Genomic DNA, 25,044 nt, shown 5'->3' on the forward strand with positions numbered 1-25,044 from the left:
CTCTAGTATTACTAATTATATTTCACAACCATATAAATCAGATACAGAATAAGGTTTAACGCTGCCAACTTATTTTCACATTTAAGATTTCTTGAGCTTTCTGTGTGATATGTGTCTTTGTATTAAATTTAGTTATTGACTCTGGGGTTTGCCCCTTTTTCGTTTAAAATCCTTTAAAACATTAGTATATAGATTGGGCTCCATCTCATTTGGGCAAGTCAGTTTGTTAAGAGATTATTTATTTATTTATTCATTTATTTTAGACTAACCACATTGCTGTTATTTATATTCACCATTTAATAAAAGCATAATTGTGAAAAAAAACAAACATATTGCTACTCATGCTAATGTCATTATGGAGAGAAATTGACTAAATTTATTGTTAATAGTATTCATGAGAGAAAAGAACCAGGAAAAACTACACATAACAAGCTCACTCATTTATATGCTTATATTTACCATATTGCTCTTTAGATTTTTACACCTTTTTTCTGAAACTTTAAAATTCTTTCAAATGGAAAAGGGAAAATTACATGATATGCACGTCCATGTTATAAATCAATCAGTTCACTTATAACAGCGTTCAAAAGCCAACTAATAAATATGGCTTCACAACAGTACACCAAGCATACAAACCCATTAAATATGTAGGCCTTTTATTAACTGACAGAGCCCCGATGATTAATTTTAATTAAATTTAATAGAGAAAGCTTAAGTAGCTATCAAATATACTGTCATTGGACTATTGAACCATATAAATGAAGGAAGACTGAGCATAAATATATTGAGAACAGCAGCTTTCACATTGCTTTTTCCCTGAGATACAGTGTGATACAGCATATTGTTGACATTACATGAGAACAATCAATTTGAATCTTCTAAATATGCAAACACATTGCCAAAAGTATCTATAATCTAAATCTTATTTTTCTTTCTACATTCATTTGTAAGTATGGTGCTACGTCTTCTGCTACATAACAATGCAAATGCCCTCAATTTCAGTTATGCAGAACAGAACCATGCAGGTACAACAGCAGGTGAAATGTTGTTCTGTTTTGGTTTGACAGGTTTATGTTTTTAGATACAACGTTATTTTCTAAGACATTTTTTCCTCTTTTTGGATGGCTGACATTGAAAACAAAGACAAAGCCACAAATCAATGGCAAGTTTTGCAAACTGTTGATGAGTGCAGGCAAGAAAGATTACACGAGCATCTGTTCTGAACTACTGATTTTTGCTGGATGCTAAGGAAACTACATGAGCAAGAAAAAAAGCTCATGTAGTTTGAAACTTGGCCTTCAATTTGAATGGCTGCATCCAAATTGAAGGCCAAGTTTCAAATAATGGGGAATGTCAGAGATAGGCCATAAACTGAGCATCCCAAGAAGACGACACTACAAGACTGTTCCCTTACCATGTCAGCACTTAGGAACTGTGGGCAGTGTTATACAGATTTACAGTGAAGGCTTGAAGGATGATATGGCTTACAGCTCTTTACCCAGAGATACTGGACATAGTGCACACAGCCAGTCTCTGATGTCAAGGGGATGGCAGGAGACCTGCCAGGCCACATATGTTTCTGAATACTATGCCAGCCACTTGGTTATGATGTTCTATGTATGCCCTACCTGCTAGCATCTTGCACCCTGATGTTATGTGCTGGATTAGCTCAGTGGCATCTTTACACCTGGGGTCTTGCCTGGTGTGATGGACACCAGTATCAATGGATCTTGTGCTCAAAGCTTGTTCCTGTGCTGCCATGATTAGTGCCTCAGACATCTTTCAGTCCAGCTTTGTCCAGCCACTGGTAGGATTTGTGGATGTCAGCCACTTCCTCTATCTGCCAGTGGAACATACCGTCCAGGGCTTGTCCTTCCATGATAGTTCCTCCTCTTGTTCCTCTTTTTTGGGTTTCTGCTGCTTGAGGTATTCACTGAGCATGCGGTCAGTCGTGGCCTTCTTCCTGATGTACTCGTGGATGTTCGTTGTCTCACCCTGGAATGTGGTATTGACACTCACCAGTCCTCGGCTTCCTTCCTTCCGCTAAGCGTACAGCATCAGGGTGCTGGACTTGGTGAAACCCTCCATGCATGGTCAGGAGCTTCCTTGTGTTGATGTCAGTGGCTTCTATCTCCTCCTTTGGCCAGGTTATTATCCCAGCAGGGTACCTAATCACAGGCAGGGTCACAGGCTTCCCATTTGCCTGTGGGATCCCCTGGTACTTGTAGTTATCCTCTATGTCTGCAATGTTGCCTTCTGGTAGTTCAATCCCCTCAGTTCTGACTACCTTCCCTCTCTTCGTTATCATCTGACTACACTTCTCCAATTCAAATGTCAATGTCGTTGCTGTATATATCCTGGTGGTCTGGCTCAGTGAATTGATGTCTCGTTCACTATTGGGATACAGCTTGATGTCATCCATGTAAAGGAGGTGGGTGATGATTGCTTCTTTCTGTAGTCAGTATCCGTAGCCAGTATACAAATAAATAAATGACCCATTTTTCACACACTGAAATCTAAGGCAATGCTTGACCATGAATATCTCAAAAAGCATTAAAGATAATAGCTTGAATCTTTACTGTGTTTTCTTACCATCAATGTGAATCTGTAATTACACAATATTGTAAAATAAAGCAAGTAAAATACTTTTTAACATGAAATTCTTAGACACAAAAATGAAGAAAATGCAATTTTTCATTCAACTGTCACACTACAAACTACAACTACAAAACAAAAATATTAGTAGTCCTGATAGTACTCTGAACAATTTAGTTCAATATGTGAATGTTTTCTTTTATTTTCAAGATCTGCGTCATTCCATCTCCAATCATGAAACCTTTTTTGCAATGTGAAGTTGTTATGTGTTTTTTTGTTGTTGTTTTTTTTCAAATTTTATCTAATCAGTATTTAGACATTTTTCAATGTATTTGTTCCAAATTAAAGATTCTGATTCATTCTGATGGTAAGACAGATCAGTAAATATTTCAGGCTTTTATCTTTTATAGTTTATATAGTTTACCAATATTATTTTTTTTAGATTTTCATGTTTAAACATTGGCTCAGAGTTCACTGTGCAAAAAAATAATAATTGTGCTACAATTATAATATAAGGATTGTTTTAATATTTTCATTTAATACGCTTGAGAAACTTGAAGTCTAGAACATCGCAAAATGCTGCATTTGAACAAAAGGGGTGTGAAAACCCCCACAAACAATCTAAAGAGCTTTGAAAGAAAAGGATCCGGACTTCTTTAATTTTCTTCAAGACACCTCACCTCTCATTCAAGAAGCTTCTTCAGCTCTAAGAGCAGATGGTGGAGACCCAGATTTTTTTAAGCCCTGTGGGAGTGTCCCCCAAGGGGGGCATGGATCCCCTATTGATCCTCCACCTAATCACACGAGCCAAGGTGTGAAAACGGGTGTGGGTCATAATCAACCAAGGCTTCGGGTGAACCCACTGTGAAACCTAGCCTCACCCTATCATGGGATTTCCTGAGGTGAAATGGCCCAGCATGTGAGTGGGTCTGGGAAGGGATTTTAAAACAAAGACAATATAGATATGCTATTTTAAACCACCAATAACATTAGATGTGTTTTTTTAAACACTGTTTACGGCAAAAACATTCAGTTTTCCTACAAACCTGTGTATACTGTGTGAAAATACATGCCTGGCTTCAAATTTACCTTTTACTCTGGTGTTGCAAATTGCTAGGGAAAGTCATAAGTGATACAATTTCATGTGAATGACAAAGTACAACTGTGAAATAACTATACATCTTTTATAAAGTGCTAAGACATGCAAACATTATCAGTAGCCACACTGTATCCTATTGTTAGTGGCACACATCATTAGTAGGAGTTTCCTGTATTAGGCTTTGACATTTGGAAACCTATAAACACATACCAATGGTATATAGAAATTCTCTGTAGTAATGCAGTAAGGAACAAAAGCATACCCTTAATTTAACAACCTAAAATAAGCACTCATTTGAGAACATAAAAATATATGCCATAAATGATTGATCTTTCAGCCATTTAACTGTAGTTCTAATATACTAAGTATACTGACATATTATGCATTTAAATGAAAAGGGGAGAAAAACCTTTGAAAAGTGATGGTAACACACAGATAACACACTACCTTAGTTCAGACTATACTGCTTTGTGCAATTTTAGCTTGTTTCATCATTGTTTTGGAGGGTAGAATTTGAAGCTTTTGACTTTTGTGACCTTTTGCAATAAATGCCGCCAAGCCCATCAAGCCTCTCATATCAGCTTTCACTGTCTGAGAACCTCATAGTTCTTGTGTCACACATCCGACTTTTATTAAACATCTTGAACACACACACACACACACACACACACACACACACACAAGTTCATGCTCAGACTGAGCATAACTCTGTTATTATGGTACCACAATAACTGGGCAGTGGTCTAAAGTGCCAACGAAGATAAGTCGGAATGACTCCTAACATGTAAGCAAACAGCCCCAAGGTGGTAAGTGCGTTAAACAGAAAAAATATTTATACTAATAAAGTAAATAAATTTTTGAATTTTCTGTGAATAGTTTTACAATTCTTGGTCAATACAAAATTACCCTATTAAACATTCTTTTGGATGTATAAAATAACATCAATTGGAGGTAACAGTGTAGTTCAACTAGGTAGAATTGCATTGTTACTGTAAATACAGAAACAATGGAAATAATACAGTCTTAATTCGTGGGAATGATTGCTGTCCTGTGCTCAAGAAACGTTGCTTTGGAAAGAGCAGTACTTTAATTCCTCAGAGGATTTCCCACTCTTTCAAAGGTGATTCATTAAAAAAGAAAAAGAAGACATTTTAATGACAGCAGAACAGAAAAGCTGTCCTTATAGGTTAATACACTGCTCAATTAAAAGGAATCACCTTCATCGCAGGAATCCCGCCCCCCATTATGGAATGGGTAATGTATTAGAAATGAAAAGATCCTACATAATTTACTGCACTGAAAATGATCAATCTATGGGGGTCTGAAATCAAAGACACCCCAAAAATCCAGATCTGTAGAGGTCTGTGCATCCCTGAAAGGATACAGTATGACTTCCCAGACCATGACTGACACACTCTCAAACAGGTCATGCTGAATGATGTTACAGGCAGCATGTTCTCAACAGCTTCTCCACACCCTTTTATGTCTGTAAACAGTATGAGGTGGACCTGCCAGTTCTGGTATTCTATAGCAAATGCCAATCGGGCTCCATGGTGCCAGACAGAGAGCACAGGGCCCACTAGAAGGCTCTCGGGGCAAAAGATGAGGAAATCAATCTGTCAGTGGTTTGCACCTTTCCTGTGCAGCAACGTATATAAAGAATATAGTTTGGTATATATTATTGTTTTTCCATGCATATTTGTTATCATTTGGCCCTTTTAGTTCAACCATCCCAGAAGAAAGCTCACCTATAGTCCTCTCAGAGCATTACTACCAAGTCATGTGGCTAATTAAGCCCATTCAAATACTGAAGAATAAATACTAGAGGGTATAAGGCTGTCAGCTGCAAGTATGAAGGATGTAGTGGTCACAGTTGTATTTCCCATTTTTTAAGCAAAGTATAAAGTAATGGGGGTGGCTGAAGACTTTAACACTAGTGTACACACTTGCTTTGTTGAGTATTTCTAAATGATCTGTAACAATGTGTGAAAGAGACAGAATAAAGGAACTGAAACAGGGAGAATGTAAAATGTAAAGTCTTGTAAAAGTGATATGTGTGATCATAACAAGATTCATTTTTAGGTGTGTCATTCACAGTAAATGTCCTGAGGAAGCTTATGTATTTGTCAACAAGAAGTCCCAGTTATGGTCATCTCAGCACAAGGCTTGCAGGCAGCCTTGGCTTTCCGTCTTCCTATCTAGAGGTTGTGATTTATGCCAAAAACAAAAAAAGCAATCCCCTGTCTTGGCAGGCACTGTGTCTGACAACGTGGGAGCTTGTCGCAGAGTCATTGGCATTCCTGTAAGGATTTAATAGCTTGTAGACCAGGAAGGCAACACTCGAATATCAGCCAGGGAAGCAGCACCACTGAACAGGATCACAGGAGTACTGTGGTGAGTTCATCATTCATCTTATATACATCACCAGTCTTACATGAAGGTGTTAAGTATTAAGACATGGCTCTAGTTTTTAACACTCAGTTCTGGGCCATATTAAATCTTAAAGATAACAGTAAATCCATGTGATAAACTGTGCAAAGTATTTGCCTATAAACACAACTGAGATGACTTAATAAAAGTTCTTTGTTGTGCACATGAAAGTGGTTTAATTTTCCATCATTCACATTATTTAAGTACAGTGAAGTTGTTTTCTAATTACTCAGCTCCTATGTTTCATTAAATATGCATTTCAAAAGGTTTTTCAAAAATTTTGAAAATGCAACAATAATGCACGTCAGTATACAAACGTAACTGCTTACGTGAGTTCAAATAAAATGAGCTTTATGTGATTTCCAGATCTTGTATACAATTGTAGCCAGTTGGCAAAAAATCCTTACTACTCATAACTTTGCCCTATGTCCGTGCACGTAGAAAAAATATCACAGCCATACCTAAAACCAAGAACCATCCTTTTGAGAGCATGTTATTTTTTTAAAACTCCTAACTTTAATTTTTCTTCATGAATAGTTACTCTAATCTGCTCTATTAATTTTTCATCCATCAGCTTGTCAATTTATGGCCCCTAAAAGTTTTAAATGAAGATTTAAATAGATAAATGAGCTGCATAAAAATACAAAATAGATTATGGTGAAATTCTGGAAAAATTCAATTTAAGCAAACCTGGCACTCTAAGCTACTGGCATCAGCGTCATCTCCGTAGATAGCCACATGCTTTGTGAACATGCCCCTCACGGTGTCTCCCTTTTAATCATCTTTATGATGCTCTCAGTGTCTGAGTATACTATCCCGTACTGTATTTCATCTCCAGTCAGAGAAGCAGCTGGTGGCATTAACATCGACAAGTTAACATCAGCAAAGGCGATATTAGTAAATGCATCAAAAATTAAAAAGGACTGATTATGAAGGTTATCCGTTTGGTGCCCATAGATAGAAAATGTGGTAATCTATAGTGATTTAATTTGCTAGACTGAAAAAGTTTCACCTCAGTTTGACATTATCCTGTCAAGTGATTTACAAGCATATTAAGATGTGCAAGATGGGATGTTCACAGTTTTATGTGGCATGTGACCTATCATATGACAGTCCAGTTTTCTCATCTTCCAACAGCCATGAAGCGCTGAAACCCTAGAATATCACATGTGTATACCGGGATGTGCTAGGTTTGTGCAAATACTATACATGAGAATGAAAGATGTCGCACGCATCTGAAATATAAAGTCAGTGTATCTAATTAATCAGCAACAATGTAGAGCTATACAGACTGAAAAATTATGATGATTAGTCAAGTTACTCAGGCATTCAGAAACAGTTTTTCTTGTTCACACATATGTGAAAGAGCTTTACACAGTTTGGTGGATTTTGACATAACAGCTGCAGACATCTTACACCCGTCCCTGCTGTTAGATCAATGATTCAGAACATTAGCTCTGTACTGTGTACTGCATTGTGCACTGACACATCAAACAGGTTATTTCATTCGGACATAAAGTTCAACGCAGCCCACAGAACTTTTAACTGGTCCTGGGACACAGGAAATGGGTCGAACTAAAGTGCTCTGGAAACACTGAGTTTTGGGAAACAAATTTTCATCGACTGTGACTCACATCCACTCAAAGCAACTCATTTCATAACACTAGCAACAGGAATTTACAAATTCTGTAAAAATTCCCTCTCCACCAAACTATGTAGGTGTAATGATGAAACTGCTAAAGTGTAAGAGGGAACATTTAACATTTGGGAACATTAGCATTTCTCTGTCAAATGATATTTTTTACAGTATATAAAATTAGAGATCCAAGCAATGTTTTCATGTTTAAACCTATAGTCATGTACAGTTTTTCTTTTCCTTTTTTCTCTTATTTTCTTTTCCCTGTCAGACTTTGTTTTGACTGACAGCTTTGACAATCTCAGCATACAATACTAAACAGTATATAATCCCAGATCTCTTCCTGTCATTATAAAATCTATCAAGCTGATGTTTCTCAACATATGGAAACAAAATAAAAAAATTATAAAAAAAACCCATAAAAGTAATAAATAAATACATCAGCTTATCATTTATTTCAACCAGAGTGATGGTTATAAAAGGATTTATTGACAGAATTTGTTAGTTTTCGTATCATTTCATACAATCTCATCTTTCTTAAAACCAGCACTGATAAAAATATCTAATTCCTGCAATTATGCATTAATGTTCTAACGAAATATTAACATTTCTGCAAATCCGCTTAAGCCCCAGCAACACTGAATCCATTAAAATTAATGTTCAGTCTATTTTAGTCAAGTGACATTTGTCATTCTAAGTATAGCAATCATGTGGGTAATGAAAGCCATGTAGAGATCCCTGCTGTGAATGGATCTTTAAGATCATAAAAATGTGAATTTGCTAAGCATGTAATCATTTAAACAACACGTCAGCTTGCTGTATCTTAACGACACAAGAAGAAAACTACAAATTAATAATAGTTTGCACAATAATATCATAAAGTGAGGTAAGAAATATGGGCTTTTCCCCTCAGCTATTCTTAAAAAGTTGATTTCCTTAATTTAATTACTCTTGGCATAGGGCAAGAGTTAGACGACATGCAAAAACAGATGTCCATGTTCTGTGTCTTTTGCCGTGTAGTCAGTCTGAATTTGTCACCAGTCACAGTATTTCCCTTAAGAACTCTCATAACAGGTTCTACATTTTTAACCCTTCTTTGTTTTGAATTTGTCCTCAACTAATCAGTCCCCCAGAAAAAAAAACAAAAAACTCACAATTTTGTAGTTTCTAAAGAAGAACATTTTCAAACATGGCCAAATTTTCCTGCACATAATGATTTAATGAAAGGTTGGTCACATCTCGCAACGCCTCTCTTAAGCTGTTCGGTGCCAGATAACTTTTGAGTCTCAGTTTCAACTGAATCTTTAAACAATTTCTTTCAATAATACTTAATAATACTCAATAATCCAGTAATACAAAACTAAAAAATGCTCCTGCTATTTTAATAAATTAGTACACTGAAAATATTGTGTTATGTTTCCTAAATAAATTAACTTTTCTCCCCAATTCTTGCTGAATCCATTCAGGAATCAAAAGACCCAAGATGATTAGAAAATCAAAAGCGACAGACGGGACAGCCGCTGGCCAAGGTGAGCACTACATATAACTGTCTACAGCACTACAGAATACTCGACTAGCAAAACACTGTCTGTACAAATTTAAACAAATGATTTTTGCTTTATTATTCTAATTTTAACATCAATCTGCAACATGCAAGTGTTAACCAAATTAAATAAGTACTATGACTCTAGAGAGAAAATTATTAAATTAGGTATATTTGCATAATTCTGAATTTATCTGCTAGTCATGAATGTACATTGTCTATTACATTCCTCCTATTACTAAGACTATACCATACATCAGGCAGACAATATTACAGGTTTAAGCAAGCACACGTTCATTGATAAGCTGTAGCAATATAGAATAGGAAATGTGTACTGTAACCATTACAGTGCAGATTATATATTGTTACTACTTTTTAAATAGTTATATAGCATAACTATTCATTAAATATTCTGCAGGTCAATTTATTTATTTTGTTTGCTTGCTTGTTTGTTTTTTGGGTCAGTTAAACTTTTAAGTCGAATCCAATGTTACTACTATGCTGATCCATGCAGTACATTCTTCTTAACATATGCCTTATGAGCTCCTGCTGCAGAGAACTACAGTGGTAAAGAAGGTAAAGAAAGCAACAGAAAAAAAATGTTAGCCATTTATCTACCTACTGCTCATGAAGGCATCAAAAACTCATATGCAATGAATTTCTTGATACGCATGTAATTTGTGTGAATATGTATGTATTACTAAACATCTGTTCTCAGGCTGAATTTTAAATATGGATTCATACAGAAGATGTAAAAGAGGTAAATCTGACTGAAACGCAAACGCTACATTTAGTATATAACTCAGAGTGGTGATAAGGTGAGTAACATTAACATTTTAAAATATCAAGTAAGAGAATGTGTTTTCAGCAATGGTTCAAGGGGGCTTGCTTACAAAACAACAGATTTTGACAGTGAATACAATTACGGCTATGATTTTCATCCTTTTCCTTGCTCCAAGTGTCACATGTATTGCCACTGACATTTCATTTTCCAATTCTTGACAGTTGGGATCAAGAAAAAATCTAAGGTCCCAGGAGTGATGATTACACAGTTTATCGAGACACTGCCAGAGGGAAAGAGCCATCCAGACTTCACCCGCAAGCCAATTGCTTTGACCATCCAAGAGGGTATGTTTCATAGCAAAAAAAATAATCATTTTAAACATTAATATTCAGGGGAAAAACATCCCAAGGAAATATGTGATTCTGCTAAATGGATTAGATCAATTCAATTTGCCCAAAGAAAAAGTCTCTGCCTTTCAAAAGCAAGAAGCCTGTGTCAGTAGAATTGCAAAACCGTGACTAAACATCTGCAGAAGTGACAATGTTACCAAATCTATTCTGCATAACACAAATGATCTTTTTGCCTCTGTAATGTGAATGCATTAACAGGTACTGTTCACCCATTTCAATTTAATATCCATACTAAATGTCACCGTATATATTTGGATCTCTTCACTGTCTCCAGGGAGTGACCTGTCTTTTTCTTTTTTTTCTTTCTTTTTTTACAGGGAAATTTGCTTTCTTTAAAGCTATTGTCATTGGAGACCCAACACCAACTGTAACATGGAGCAGAAATAACGGAGATGTGTCTGATACTTCCCGGTACCAGAGTAAATACGATTCCCCTTCCAATGAGCATACATTTGAGGCAAGTGATACAGTAAAACTAAAGCAACATATTCACATAAAGAAGAAGCAGATAATGTAAAGACAATCTATAAGACAAAGATATTTGATTACATCAAAGGTAAATAATATTTGTTACAAAAAGTACAGTTATACAAATTTCAATAATAACCACATTATTGACTTCCACACCATGAATTGTGATAAATGAGATCAAAATGAAATTTAACACATTTGGTTGTTAATTATCTAGGTCCATTACACTCAGTATATCTTTTACTGTCCAGATGCCAAATGTTGCCCCAGATCAAGCAGATACCTACAAATGCTTCGCCACAAATGAATATGGACAAGCCATGGTCACAGTTGTTTTAAATGTGATTGAAGGTAAGGACTAATTGCTTGTATAGATATGGAGATAGTGTGATGAAAGCAATCATAGAGTTATTAAATCTGCACGTATTTGAGTCTGCATGTAGATTCTGCCAAATTTGATACTTTGTTAATTCTCCGCTTAAGGCTATTTCTGTCATTTCACTTTTTCCTACATAGTTGATAATGTATTATCCTTTTTTTACTTTCTAGTGGGTTTTAAAAAAAACAAAGCCCAAAAGCAAGCAGCTGATGCAATAGAAGGGGATTTTAAGACTGTTCTAAAAAGGAAAAGGTAGGATTGAGGTAGTCTACTGATCACCATGCGTCATATATAGATTTACAAATTGTTTACTATATCCATTTCCAGCAAGGTTCATCCCAAATCTGAGCAACCTGAGAAAAAAGAGGGAGAAATGGATCCAAAATTTTGGGAGCTTTTACTTAGCGCTGACAAGAAAGATTATGAGAGAATCTGTGCAGAGTTTGGGGTAACTGACTATCGTTGGATGCTCAAGAAATTAAACGAAATGAAGAAAGAAAGGGAGGAAGAACAAGCACAGGTCTGTGATTCGGTTCATGATTTTTTTTTACTTCCTTTATGAGGCTTGATGTTGACTATACAAGCTTAAATTTGTTTATAAGTTTATTCTTGAAAAAATAAATAAAGCTATTTAGTTGCAAAAAAATGTCTGTTTGCTTTCCTTTTATTACTTCCTCTGTTTTTGTCCCAGTTCGTCAAAAGCCTCTCTAATCTGAGACCTATTCAGGTCAATGCAGATGGCACTGCATCCTTTGAGATAGACATGGACCTCATTGAACAAAGCAGCTCTATATTCCTGTACAAGGTAAGTTATAGAATGAAGTCGTAACGCTACTAAACCATAATAGTAGAAAACAATGAATAGAGTCATTATCTAGGAACACCCCAAAATACCACAGCCATAATATGACCAGTGCTTGCAAAGATACATCAAGATAATTAGATGATATATACCAGATAACAACCTTTGAATTAATTTTTTATGTTTAAACATTAGATATGCAGCTTTGGTAATGAGTTTTTACTTTTTTTTTGATGAAATCCTGTTATAATGCTATCAATATTTAATCAAATAAGACTTTTGTTTTGTTTTGTTTTGCTATTGTCTTGCAGCTACATTGTGCTATGCAAGTACAAAAACATATGAAAATAACAATCTATGTATATACACACACACTCCACAGGATGGTGAAATGATCCCTTACACAAAAGAACTGGGTGATAAGCTCAAGCACAGCCTTAAGAAAATTGGAAAAAAGTACATTTTCAGCATGAGAGACCTAATGCCAGAGGATGCCGGGCTGTACCAGTTGGATGTCGAGGATGTCAATATGTTTTCCACTGATTTTAAAAGTAAGCATTTTTACAATTGCACATGACACAACAAAATGAAGGATGTTGAAATAAATTCATGCATAATGTAGTATAATAAACAAATGTCTTATTTTTTAGTCCCCATGGTGGATTTCTTGGTGAAGATTCAGGAAGTAAAGGCAAAAGAGAGAGAAGATGCCATATTTGAGTGCGTCTTGTCAAACCCCTTTGCCAAGATTTTGTGGTTTGGCAAAAATGTGCCACTGGAACAGGGAGATAAATATGACATTGAGGTTTCAGAAGACAAGCTCATTCACAGGCTGCTGGTTAAAGACTGCATGGTGGCAGATAAAGGAATTTATTGTGCCTGTGCAGGGATAAAATCTTGCAGTGCTTGGCTTGTCATTGAAGGTATATCATCTCCCACCAAAAGGCTATTTTATAATATATGATATAATTAACTGACAATATTTTTTGAAAGATTAGATTAATTTAATCTATTATTGAGTTCATGACATAAAATACATTTTTTTAAGTGCACACTGTCACAAATCTAATTGTCTTTCCCAATTCAGCTGATAAAGATGCACAAAAGGGTAAAAAGACAGCAAGGAAAACAACAAGGGCAGGGGGATCTGGGCAGGATTTACAGAAAATTGCCAAAGAGCAACAAGCAAAACTAGAAAAGGAGAAAGAGGAAAGAAAAGAGCAAATGAAAGCTTCTGAAGAGGCTGCACCTCCACCTGCTGCACCCACTGACACTCCAGTTGTGGCTGGATCTGCAGCTTCCAAACCAAGTAAGAATGCCCAGAAGTGGTTTTAAATGAACATTAACCACATTAACCAAGAGAGAAAATGTCATTTTAGATAAGTGTGATGCACCTTTTCATACGAATATTATGTTGTTTATGTGGTTAGTCAATTTTTGTTATTATGTGGGTAATTATAATGTGTTAATCTATCAACCTCTGACTTGTTTTTTTATGGTTGATGAGGAGTGGTAAATGAACCAACAATGACAGGTTCACATCCACCAGTTGTGGAGGCAACAACCACTGGTAAGATCCTATAAATTACTTTGAGACCTAAAGTCCTTCTTACATCTAACTATTTAAAAGTATTATTTATGTAAACAGTTGCCAAAATATAAATATAAAACTGCTAGTGAGGTCACAGTAATATTTTGGCTGAACTTCATAATGTAATCAGTTCATTATGTAACTACCTCTTCAAGGATAGATTTTAGCTGACTTTACCTTTTTTTGATGTTGTAAAATCATTATTTTTATTATGACAAAATAAAAGTACTGAAACTGAGTTGCAAGTCATTGAAATTATCAACAAACACAGAATAATAATAATAGCATTGTCATACTGTCTGTGATCGCACATAGGTGAAACATCAAAACGAGAAGCTGCCACAGACAAGTTTAAATCACTTATTGTTGTTATTGCCATCAGGCCACTCACCTGAGGAAACCAATGGTAGTGAAATGCTAAATCAACCACTTGCATATGCAGGCATGCCAGATATTTAAAACTGAAAAAGCACTACAGTACTAACAATATAGAAAGACTAATAAAATATCTATATAGTAGCTTACACGACTTTAACAGAAGTGTAAAAAATAACACATTAACATCAATGTATGTTTTATTCGAAACCCTGCTTACTTTTTTAATGCAGATAGATTTTAATTAGACGGAATATCAACCAAAAATCCAGAGGGGGAAAAAAAAAAACCACACAAAAAAACCAAAAAACCAAAAGGAATGACATAAAAGTTATAAACTGATTTTCATGTCATTGAGCGAAATAATATTTGATCCCTTACAACTCAATCAGTGAATCAATAAAACCTGCTAAAGGCTAGAATGTGCCATGAGACCATCAACAAGAAGCTTGGTAAGAATGTGACAACTGTTGGTGCAATTATTAGGAAATGGAAGAAAAATGGCCTCCAATCGCCCTCGGTCTGGAACTCATTGAGTGAAATAAGTATTTGATAAAACAAAAAAAAACTTAGAACTTGGTGGAGGAACCCTTGTTGACAAGTACACTGGTCATATATTTCTTATAGTTTCTGTTGCACTTTTTCAAGTTTTTCAGTACCGCTTGCTGATTATTTAGCATTAGTGTTTGCAGACAGTTACTATAAACAATAGGAAACCGTAGGAATCTTTTAGCAACCAAAGTATTTCCAAAAAGGTATCTGGTACAGCAGCCCTTTTGTGAGTGATTTCATCTAGCAGCAACCATTCACAAGCTGGTCAGGGAATACACATTTTCCCTGACAACTGGTGGTTACCAGGGGTTCACTGGTGATTTTCAGTCTGTGTTATACAGACTTATACAGACTCAGGCCTAAAGTGGATTTTAAGTTGGGAGTCTATAGGGACTTTCTTGTCTTTAGAGCCAGTAACTGCAGCCATCCCCAGATGTGGCCACTTGTTTGTTTCACAAACTTGTTAAACTATTGAAGAATTACAGAAAAACCTTCCAAAACATCTAGAAAGTTCTCACCTTCATTTGAACAGCTATTTACTGAAATTAATAAAAACGAAACGTTTAAATACTGTATGTTTTCTGTTTTTATTCAATATGCATGCAGTTTTAAAGACAAAGCTTCATCACAAAGAATGTCAAGAGGATTCTAAATGCATTTATGTTTCCTAGAGCCTGGAATTACCTCTGGACTTTCTAATATTTATGCCCTTCGAGGAAAATCAGCTGAATTGCAAGTGAAGATGAACATTGACAGTGATGGCACCTGGTTCAAAGATGGAAAGCAGGTAAAGCCAATGAATAAGTATTATTAAATCTATATTTTTCAATTTTAGATAGCATTTGGAATAAGTCAGTATTATGAAAAACAAGAAAACTCTACCTACAGTATGTTTCTATCATTAACTAATTTTATATAACAAATTGTGTTAACAAAATTGCCATATCAGGTACTTTCCCTTTGCTTTTTTAATTTCCTTTTTAGTTAAACTCAGGTGCTGGGATCACCATAACCAAAGATGGAAATTCTCATGAGCTAAGAATTAAAAGCTGCAGTGATGACAGCTCTGGAATTTATCAGTTTACATCAGGGGAACACAGCACACAAGGGAAGGTTACAGTTGGAGGTATAATATACTTTCTCTCACTGTTACACTTCTATTAAATGGCAAAACAGTCACAGATCTTTAAAATGGACTTGTGCTTTGTGTTTCATAGATGTACCTGAGTTTGATCCAGATGACCTTCACAAGTTCTCTAAACCTGTGATAGTAAGAGCGGGACAAAATGCTGCTTTCAAGATGCCCTTTCCTCCTCAGGAGTCTTTGGAGGTCAACTGGTTCAAGGATGGCACTGAGCTGAAAGATGGAGGAGGAGTTAAGATTGTGAGGGAGCGCAATCACAGCCGCCTGTTGTTCAGAGACTGCCTGCGGATAGACACAGGGGAAATAAAGATCCAGCTGAAAAACCCATTTGGAGCCATAGAGGCCACATCTAAGCTTATTGTGCTTGGTATGGAAACAAAGATAAATATATGTGAAAATGAGATTTTCTAAAGGGTAAATCAATAAACTTTCTAATATTTGTTAACTCCCATACTTATGTTTAAAATTTAACATGATACCTAGATCGACCCGGTCCACCAGAGGGTCCAGTGAAGACTGTTGAAACTACCTCATCAATAATTGAGATTAAATGGAACCCTCCCAAAGACGACGGCGGCTCTGCTGTAACCAACTACATTATAGAACGGCAGCAGACAGGACAGAGTCTGTGGACAAAACTTGGAGACGTCTCAGCAGACAAGACCTCCTTCAGGGACAGGAATGTGACACATGGAAAGAAATACAACTATCGCATCTATGCAGAAAACCCTGAGGGTATTAGTGATGCCCTGGAGACAGCTGAAAGCATAATGGCTGGCATAATGAGTGAGTGTAGAAAAATGAAGTCGTGTTTAGTGTTTCTCGGCAAATCCAAATGAAAATGCTTTCATGTAGCTTTTGTGATTGCGTTAAATACTTTATCACTGCAGCTACTATAGCAGTCTAACATTTTATCATTGCTGGAATTTATGCTCTCTTTAAGAGAAACTGCTTGCAAATGTCTTTGATTAATTTAAGTATGTCCTAATTATTAATGATGAGAGTATTTAATTAATTAGACTTCTCACTATTTTATAGTACTCGCCGGCCCTCCTGGTGCTCCTAAAGTGGTAAGTGCCTCAAAAACCTGTATCAACTTGACCTGGACCCCTCCAGAGGATGATAAAGGAGTGCCGATCATTGGGTACCAAGTAGAGAAACAGAAGAAGGACACAAATCAGTGGATTCCCCTAAATGCAGTTAATGAACCTATTGAAGGTTTGTAAAACAAAAATAATTTCTACTCCTAAAGAACAATTAGCACCTTTCATTAAAGAAAATTGACTCTTTTATCTTGACATTAATCATATTTTTCCAGACATAAAGTACGCAGTCAAAGATATCACTGAGGGTTCAGAGTACGAGTTCAGGGTTACAGCAATCAATGAGTCAGGATCTGGAGATCCAAGCCCTCCATCTGCGATGGTGTGTGCAAAGAATCCCAACAGTAAGTCTTGACATGCTTCAGTGTGAATATAAATGATTACCTTAGTTATCCAGAGCAGTGATTTTTTTTTCCTGCATTAATTTGAATGTTTTATGTGTTTTATATCCAGTGAGACCTTGCTTTAAGGATCCAGAGGACTTCATTGTTGTCAGAGCAGGAAATTCTGCTCGTATCAAAATTTGCTTTGAGGTATGAATGAACCTAAAATCAGGTTTCCAAGTATTTTTTCATCCCTTAATAACTCTTAAATCTGTCATGCCAGTATTTTCTGCATTTACTTCCCTTGTCATATTTTTTGAGTTGTAAGTTCACCACAGCATGACAAGGGAGGATTTGCCTCACATTTAAGGTAATTTATCTGATATTGATATCTTCAGGCTGAACCTCCACCTCAGATCACTTGGCTGAAGGATGACGAGAAAATATCTGCGTGGATTAATATCATAAATACAGAGGGAACATCTCAGCTTGTTATTCCCAATTCAAAGCGCTCGGATTCAGCCATCTACACTATTAAAGCCAAAAACTCTGTGGGTGAGGCTTCATTTGACATTGACCTTAGAGTCACAGGTAAGGACATAGATATCAGCCTATGATTAATGTAAAACAGGTTGTATCACTACTAGTTTCTGAACTTTGTGAAATATATAATAGACTATATTGTTATTCAATTTGCCGAACTGAACCAGAGTATTAGCAAAATAATTATCCCACTTTCTGTAACTTATTCTGTTTTTTGCTAGATGAACCCAAGGTTCCAGGGCCTGTGGAACTAGAGCAAACAGTACATGGAAAGCTAGTGATATCATGGGCTCCCTCACCAGACCAGGAGCTTGATGACCGCCTGTACTACATGGTTTCTCAACGTGACTCCCTCAACAGAGTTTGGAAAACTATAGCAGACCGTCTATTCACTAACACATACACAGCTAGCAACATCCTTCCTGGGACAGAGTACCATTTTCGAATCTATGCCAAGAATGATATGGGACTGTCCGATCCATCTCCGTCACCTACATGGGGCACCAACATCAATAAAGGTGGGTTAGTTATTTTGATTATGCCATAACAGTGAACTAAACTATAGGGTGTATTAGTTTGATAATTTAGGTGCTTTCCAGTGACCATAACAGCTAATTTGTCAGAAAACAAACATTTTCATGAAATACATTTTGTGTCATTTAAAATCTGTTGTCATCACTGTAGGCACACCCTACATTAATAATAAAAATGTAAGAGGTACCATAATTTGAGCAATCAAGAACAATCAAACTGTTAGAATGATTCTGAGGTTTTCCTCGTGTATTTAAAAACCTGCCTGGCTAACCCAGGCCAACATATTATAAAAGACTGCAAGTTAAAAGTGGACAATACACTGTATTAAGAACTAAAAGTACAGTATATACATTTTTAAAACAGTCCTGCATCTTTAAAAAGAAAACAAAATAAAACTTAAGCAAAACATATGTTCACCTGGTGGGACAAGAGAGAACAATAGCTACCACGCACTTTAAAACAATTAGCCAACAGTTGCGCTCCTGCTCAGAAACTACCTTACCTCATTCCCTGCCAACCTCAAAAGCACACATCAGGCAGACTGGGCAGAGTCATCACAGTTATGATGTTGTCCTTTCTCAAATTTAGCACACAATATAAAGGCTTTGTTTAGCTGCATCATGTGTGGAACGCCATACTATGACAACTTCTTCAGCGTCACTGTAAATCCTCCAGATGATTATTATTATTCTTACATTCGCTCACACTGACATTTCCCAGACAAACAGGCACAGACTGCATTAGGGAGCTGACAGGATATGTATTCTCACATTGAGCTCTACCACATATCAAGAAAAGTTCAGGGTTGCACTGGATATGTAAAACTGTTATAATGCTGCTATTTGAAATATGATTAGTACGAAGGAATTTTGCAAATATTCTTGGACCTTTATTGACATTATTAAAATCTGACTTTAAATACTAACTTTGAACGCTCCTTCTCTTTAAGTTCCAGTAACTTCAAATGGAATTATTTCCACAGAGGTCTCCTTTGAGAGACCTCCATCTATCTTGGTCCCTCTGAAAGTCCACACACCACCTAAAGGTTACCAACTCTTTATGACATGTGCCGTTAGAGGATATCCCACCCCAACTGTATCCTGGTACCTGAATGACACCTGCATCAACTCAGACAATAATTACTACATCACCAACTCTTTTGGTGTCTGCTCCCTGTATATTCTCCGAGTTCGGCCAAAGGACAGTGGGGAATATAAGGTAGTCGCAGTTAACTCTTTTGGCAAGGCAGAGTGTTCCGCTAAAATTTTTGTCAGAGGTAAGCTTTATTTAAGATTATTATTATATTTTTGTAGTTTGTGATGAAGGGTTTATTCTTATAATTGTTTTGCTTTTTTTCTGAACAGATTAATTGGCAACAAACCTTTGTGGAGCTTTTCTTCTTACTGAGATCCTGTGGAAAATACAGAAATAAAATGAATTTTTTGGTTTGCTATATAACAGAAATAGTATACTTTCAATACAAAGTGTGGGAAGAAAAAAAAAGAGCTTTAATGCAAACTCATTTGATGTGTCTGAAGTGCAATATCTACAATTGTTACCCTGTCACTGGTAATAATAACTATTAAAATGAGTGAAGTGGCAATCTTCAGTATAAAAACATCTGTCAAATTGTAACCGCAATAAATCAACAAACTGATGTGTACTCAGTGTTCTGCCTTCTCACTTATTCTTGTTTTATTGAGAACTTTTTCTATTTTTCACTGATACAAAGCATTGCATGGGTTTCAAGCACCACATGGCTCCAATTTATGAGCCCATGACAATATGCACGTCACAGTTCTACATCAAGCACTTATGATCCAAGTGTGCATTTTATTATCATTCCCACATATCCATTTCCTTTACATACTTATTCATGTAGATCTAAATAAAAAGACATCGATTTGCATTTTATCTAGTGTTGTAAAGCTACTATGAAAGAAGTCCATGTTGACAATCAGAATAGTTACTGTACTAGATCTAACCTGTTCATTTAGCAGTGTATAGTTACTGAATAGAGTAAAATAATGCAGCAATGATCTTATATTAACACAGTCTCACAATCAGAATACTGTATTAATCCCTAAGGAAATTGTGTAAATGTCTACTAGATTATGTAAAAGTCCTTACCGCATTTCCTTCCATTGTCAGCTCAGTGGTGATATTCCTGATGTCATCAGAGTTTTCTTGCAGTTGAGTCATTTACTTTAAAAAGGTCAGAGTAACTATTCTAACTGCGCTGATATGCCATGCTTGTTTAACCTCTGACTGCTAACCACTGCTCAGTACACAGAGTCCAACATACCACCAACACCACGAGCAACCACCTTTCTATAATGCCAAAGCAGACACAGTGTGACCTCCCAAATACCAAAGGCATGCTGTGAGAATTTCTGCTGATACATTTAGCGGCCTATTGGAACAGTCAATCTGTTCATTTCAATTAGAGATTATTTTACCAAATAAAATGTCTCATGTTAATGTTTATTGACCAATAAAGTCCATAGTACAGTGATCATATTACTATAGACCTCGTGAAGCTGCCAGTCAAAACCTTTAAGTTAGATAGTTTGCCTATAAAATGAAATTATAGGCATTATAAGTCTGAACCTTGAACCATGGAGTATGGTAATAACCATTCCTAATGTAATTGTAATTAATGAGAATATGCTGGAATCCATCTTAGTTTTATTTGAATCTGGTGCAATTTAAATCTTCATATTAATATACAGTGCTGATGGGATTTTTATGTTCTCAACAGTAATGTTTCAAAAGTGTTGACTCAGAATCTCCAATGCCAGATTGAATGAACAGTCATAATGTATTTCCAGTGACAACTGCAAAGTGATCGCTTTCATAGAGATGCGTAAGATGAGCCTCGAGCCTTTACCAGCGTTGTAATATGGATTTTTACCAACTATCCATGTAAGGGTTTCTATGTGCTCCAAACGTTTATCACCGAACAAAAAGGAGTGTCCCCTTTGAAATATTGGGTAGTGAGAAGAGCACAAGTTGAAGGCGGATAACTGATCAGAGACGACAAAAAACAAAAAGTGAGTACAACTTATGTTATTAGAAAAAATGTGTGTTAGTAATTTTAATGAGTGTCCCAAAAGAACTGCTAAACTAATATTTTAAACATGAGGTTTGACTGAAATTCTTATGCAGTGCTTTTGACAACCAAGCAAATTCGGCAAGACTTTTAGTGCTATTTTATAACAATGGCACACCAAAAAGGTATTATTTGATAAGACCTATATTAGGACTGAAAGTGCAGTCTAGTTCTAGTAAATGAGTATCCTGTAAATTTACACCTATAATAATTTCCCAAACATAATTTAATAAAGAAAATCATCAAGACATTTTCAGTTGCTATAGAAGTCAAATAATACTGAAAACAGAAAAACAGAAGACAAAGATCCTGGAGATTTTATGACTTGGTTGTATATTACCAAAATTGCTATATCAAAGTGATATCTTTCTGCAATGTTATCTTCTTGTGTGGTAGTACAACCTTTAATGCAATACAGTCAAAAAATCAATTTCTACAACAATTCTATGAAAAGGAGAAACATTAATTGACCTTTTGAGATCAGTCCAAACATTTAAGATCTCAACAATGAATGACATTTAACTGTGTGACTTTCCCATTTGGCTTCCCATGACTTACAAAAGACTGAACCTATAAACTAGGTCTGAACTACAGACACTGTGACACATCAAAGCTTAAGCTTTTTTTCTGGGTTGTAGATGAAGGTCAGATATGCTTTTTTTTCACATTTTCAGTGTCTCTTTTATGGTCCTAAAAATAAAACACTGCATAAAAAAGCCTTATGGCCATAATCTTGATATAAGGTCCATTTTGTTCTAATTAAAAGCCTCTCAGCTCTATAGCCATTAAAATAATTACTGAACTAACTTAAAGATTAAAAATAACCTATACGAAACATATCTTTGGTTTACTATCCACTGTTATTTAAGGTTCCACTTTTCACTTAAGAAAAGTTCAGTGTACTGAACCTGAAGTTTATTTTTAAATTAGACTTAACGAAGTGCAGTCATCTTCTTTTGATGCTATTATGACCTGGATGACTAAGAGCCTACATAGAGATATCTCTAAGGAGTATTATAAAGCTAAAGAGCAGTTTTAAGCATTGATGGCATAAAAAAAAAGATATACAGGTTACTTCATCGCCTTATCACTTTGATATAAACACACTGAGCTCTCTTCTATGTTTGGATCCTGAGCAGTTAAATTGTTGGCACAGCCACCTGACTCCACGGGCAGTTGGGTGGAGTGAGTCACTAGGTGGGATTTCACATTCCCCATTTACAGTGTCCCAGCATGTCTCCAACTGTCTGCACAAGTCACGCGTCAAGGAAGTCAAGGAAGTCAAGGAAGTCAAGGAATTCCCAGTTTAATGATACATGAGAAGATGCTTGAAGGCAGGATTTCTCAAACTCTAGTTGCCCATGGCTCTGTTTCTAGGTGCCCTTGATTCTTTCAACACTAACAGCTACTAGAAAAGAATGGTTAAGTGAGACTGACTATAACTGACTGCAAAAGAAAAAAAAAAATTAAGACTCCTCATAATTTTTGCTGCAGTAAAGAAATAATATATTTTCTTCTAGATGTTTCCTTTATGAAATGTATTTAATAATCTCAGCTAAAGAAACTACTTACCTGCAAAAAATAAATAGATAAACAAATAACTGATAAAAAAAAACAAACGTTGTTCAAGTTTCCTGCAAACTGCTGATTATGTAGATATAAGGGAAACATAATAAAATACATAAAGGATGAATTTGGTCATATATGGACAATATGAAGTATGAGTACTGAAAACTGGACCTTTTTTATCATGTCAACATGCAGCAATTTTCTTTCATTATTATTCAAGGCTAAATTTGTATAAAATGCATAAAACATAACATCCACTCACCCATTACATCATTAGTTACATCTTGCTAGAACTGAGTTTGGCTCATGTTGACACGATAGTATCACAGAGTTGGTGCAAATCTCCCATTCCAGCACATCCTAAACCTGCTCTGCTGGATTGAGATATGGTGACTGTGGAAGCTATTTAAGTACAGTGAACTCATTGTCATGTTTAAGAAACCAGTTTGAAATAATTTAAGCTTTGTGACACGACACCTGGCTAGAAGTAGCTTCCAAAAGATGTGTACACAGTGGCCATAAATGGCTGGATTTGCTCAGTGACAATACTCAGCAAGGATGGGGTGTTTTTATACAATGTTCAATTGTTTGAAACACTCTGGCCATTCTCCTCTGACCTCTGGCATCAAAAGGCATTTTCACCAAGAAAACCGAAGGTCACTTTTCTCTTTTTTGAACCATTCTCTGTAAATAATTTCTGAAACACTCAGACCAGCGTGTCTAGTACCAACAATCGTGCCATATTCAAAGTCACTCCAGTCACCCTTTTTCCCCCCATTCTGATGCTTAGTTTGAACTTCACTTGGTTGTCTTGACCATTTCAACATACCTAAATGCACTGGCTTCCTGCTATGTGATTGGCTGATTAGATATTTCCATTAACAAGCAGTTGAACAGGTGTAACAAATGAAGTGTAATGAAGTGGCTGGTGAGTAGATGTAAGGCTTTTTAATACTAATGAAATCAGCTTTGATTATAATGACAGCATTAGTTAACAGTGACAGTCTTTCTTTGTACTTTAGCCACACAAGGATCGCACCTCTGATCTGATAATCAACAATCAAACATTGCCATGAGTTCAAAAACAAACCAGGACCCAAAAGCCTTCGGTAAGTATGAAAAATGTGATATTATATATTATATAATATAATATAGCTTCTATAAAAACAGCGACAGCTGCTGAGTCTAGCAAGTCTACCATGGGAGATAAAGGGATGGAGGTTTAGGTTCCTTTATTTGTACCCGTAAGTAGGATTAACTATCATTCAGGATCAGACTACTTAACTCTCATTGACTTGCTAATGTGAAACATACAAATATAAACTATGAACAGCTATTCCCTAATAAAACAGAGCCAGATGAGACTGAAATCATTAATGGGCCAGCTTTGTAGTATACCAGTGTTTCACAGTTGACAAGCTCACTGTTCTTACAACATTTTGTAGGCTGCACATCCATCTGACCTACATCACACCTTGGGTGATCAGCTAATTCAGTTTAGATCATTCATCAAGCCTGGAGATAATAAAACCCCAGCTGGATTACTCAAGATAATTCTAAACTACAGACTGCAATAAATGTTTTCAAATATTACTGTTGTGCTGCAGTCGTTGCTGATTCTGCCTGTGGGTAGCTATAACAGAGAGCAGGCATTTCTGCTTCTATCCAGGATAAAAATGAACTGAGAAAACAAATGTTGCAAAAAAGGACTCGGAGCACACTTTCTCTCATGGCAACTGCAGGCAAATCTACTAAAAAACTGGAGAATCGTGTAAATGATGTCTATCGTTATTTTATGCATATATTTATCTCTTTTGATGTTTAACATGGTGTCATTCTTCATTGTCACCTGTATCTGAACTGAACTGACCATTTTTGTGTTCACTCCAATGCTATGCATTTACTGTTTAATGAAGAATTCCCTATGGTTATGACACATATTTAATTTTGGAAAAATTATATGAATAACAATTAGGATTAATAATTCTTTCTGCACTGCCGTACAGTCTGCTATTCTCACACTGAATAATTTGTGTGTGTGTGTGTGTG

The 25,044-nt window shown here is 36.0% G+C and overlaps 2 protein-coding genes across 2 annotated transcripts in view; both read left to right on the forward strand.

The window, feature by feature from the left end:
* The first annotated feature begins 5,705 nt into the window (after positions 1–5,705).
* Positions 5,706–19,979, forward strand: igfn1.4 (immunoglobulin like and fibronectin type III domain containing 1, tandem duplicate 4). Its single transcript, XM_005917950.2, has 23 exons — positions 5,706–6,088; positions 9,227–9,289; positions 10,309–10,431; positions 10,815–10,954; positions 11,220–11,319; positions 11,518–11,599; positions 11,675–11,867; positions 12,039–12,152; positions 12,532–12,700; positions 12,800–13,072; positions 13,237–13,458; positions 13,657–13,719; positions 15,339–15,454; positions 15,652–15,793; positions 15,885–16,178; positions 16,295–16,597; positions 16,850–17,029; positions 17,130–17,258; positions 17,368–17,447; positions 17,636–17,828; positions 18,002–18,298; positions 19,264–19,590; positions 19,679–19,979. The coding sequence occupies exons 2-23, from the start codon at positions 9,244–9,246 to the stop codon at positions 19,681–19,683; spliced, it is 3,591 nt and encodes a 1,196-aa protein (XP_005918012.1). The 5' UTR covers positions 5,706–6,088; positions 9,227–9,243; the 3' UTR covers positions 19,684–19,979.
* A 1,311-nt stretch (positions 19,980–21,290) lies between these two features.
* The window catches only part of LOC102291499 (immunoglobulin-like and fibronectin type III domain-containing protein 1), a 16,195-nt gene continuing 12,441 nt past the window's right edge, over positions 21,291–25,044 (forward strand). The window contains exons 1-2 of the mRNA XM_014332290.2: positions 21,291–21,367; positions 24,018–24,104. Of these exons, the coding sequence (XP_014187776.1) occupies positions 24,068–24,104 (37 nt within the window). The 5' untranslated portion in view covers positions 21,291–21,367; positions 24,018–24,067. The remainder of the gene's footprint in view (positions 21,368–24,017; positions 24,105–25,044) is intronic.

The sequence above is a fragment of the Haplochromis burtoni genome, unplaced genomic scaffold, assembly GCF_018398535.1.
Source record: "Haplochromis burtoni strain Fernald_Lab_line unplaced genomic scaffold, NCSU_Asbu1 Contig_26, whole genome shotgun sequence".
Taxonomy (NCBI): domain Eukaryota; kingdom Metazoa; phylum Chordata; class Actinopteri; order Cichliformes; family Cichlidae; genus Haplochromis; species Haplochromis burtoni.

Bases quoted from the DNA above. Each gene is read 5' to 3' on its own strand.
- igfn1.4 (XM_005917950.2), top strand. From the start codon at position 9,244: ATGATTAGAAAATCAAAAGCGACAGACGGGACAGCCGCTGGCCAAG. The intron at 11,868-12,038 runs GTCTGTGATTCG...TTTTTGTCCCAG, and splicing joins GGGAGGAAGAACAAGCACAG to TTCGTCAAAAGCCTCTCTAA. The intron at 12,153-12,531 runs GTAAGTTATAGA...CACACTCCACAG, and splicing joins GCTCTATATTCCTGTACAAG to GATGGTGAAATGATCCCTTA.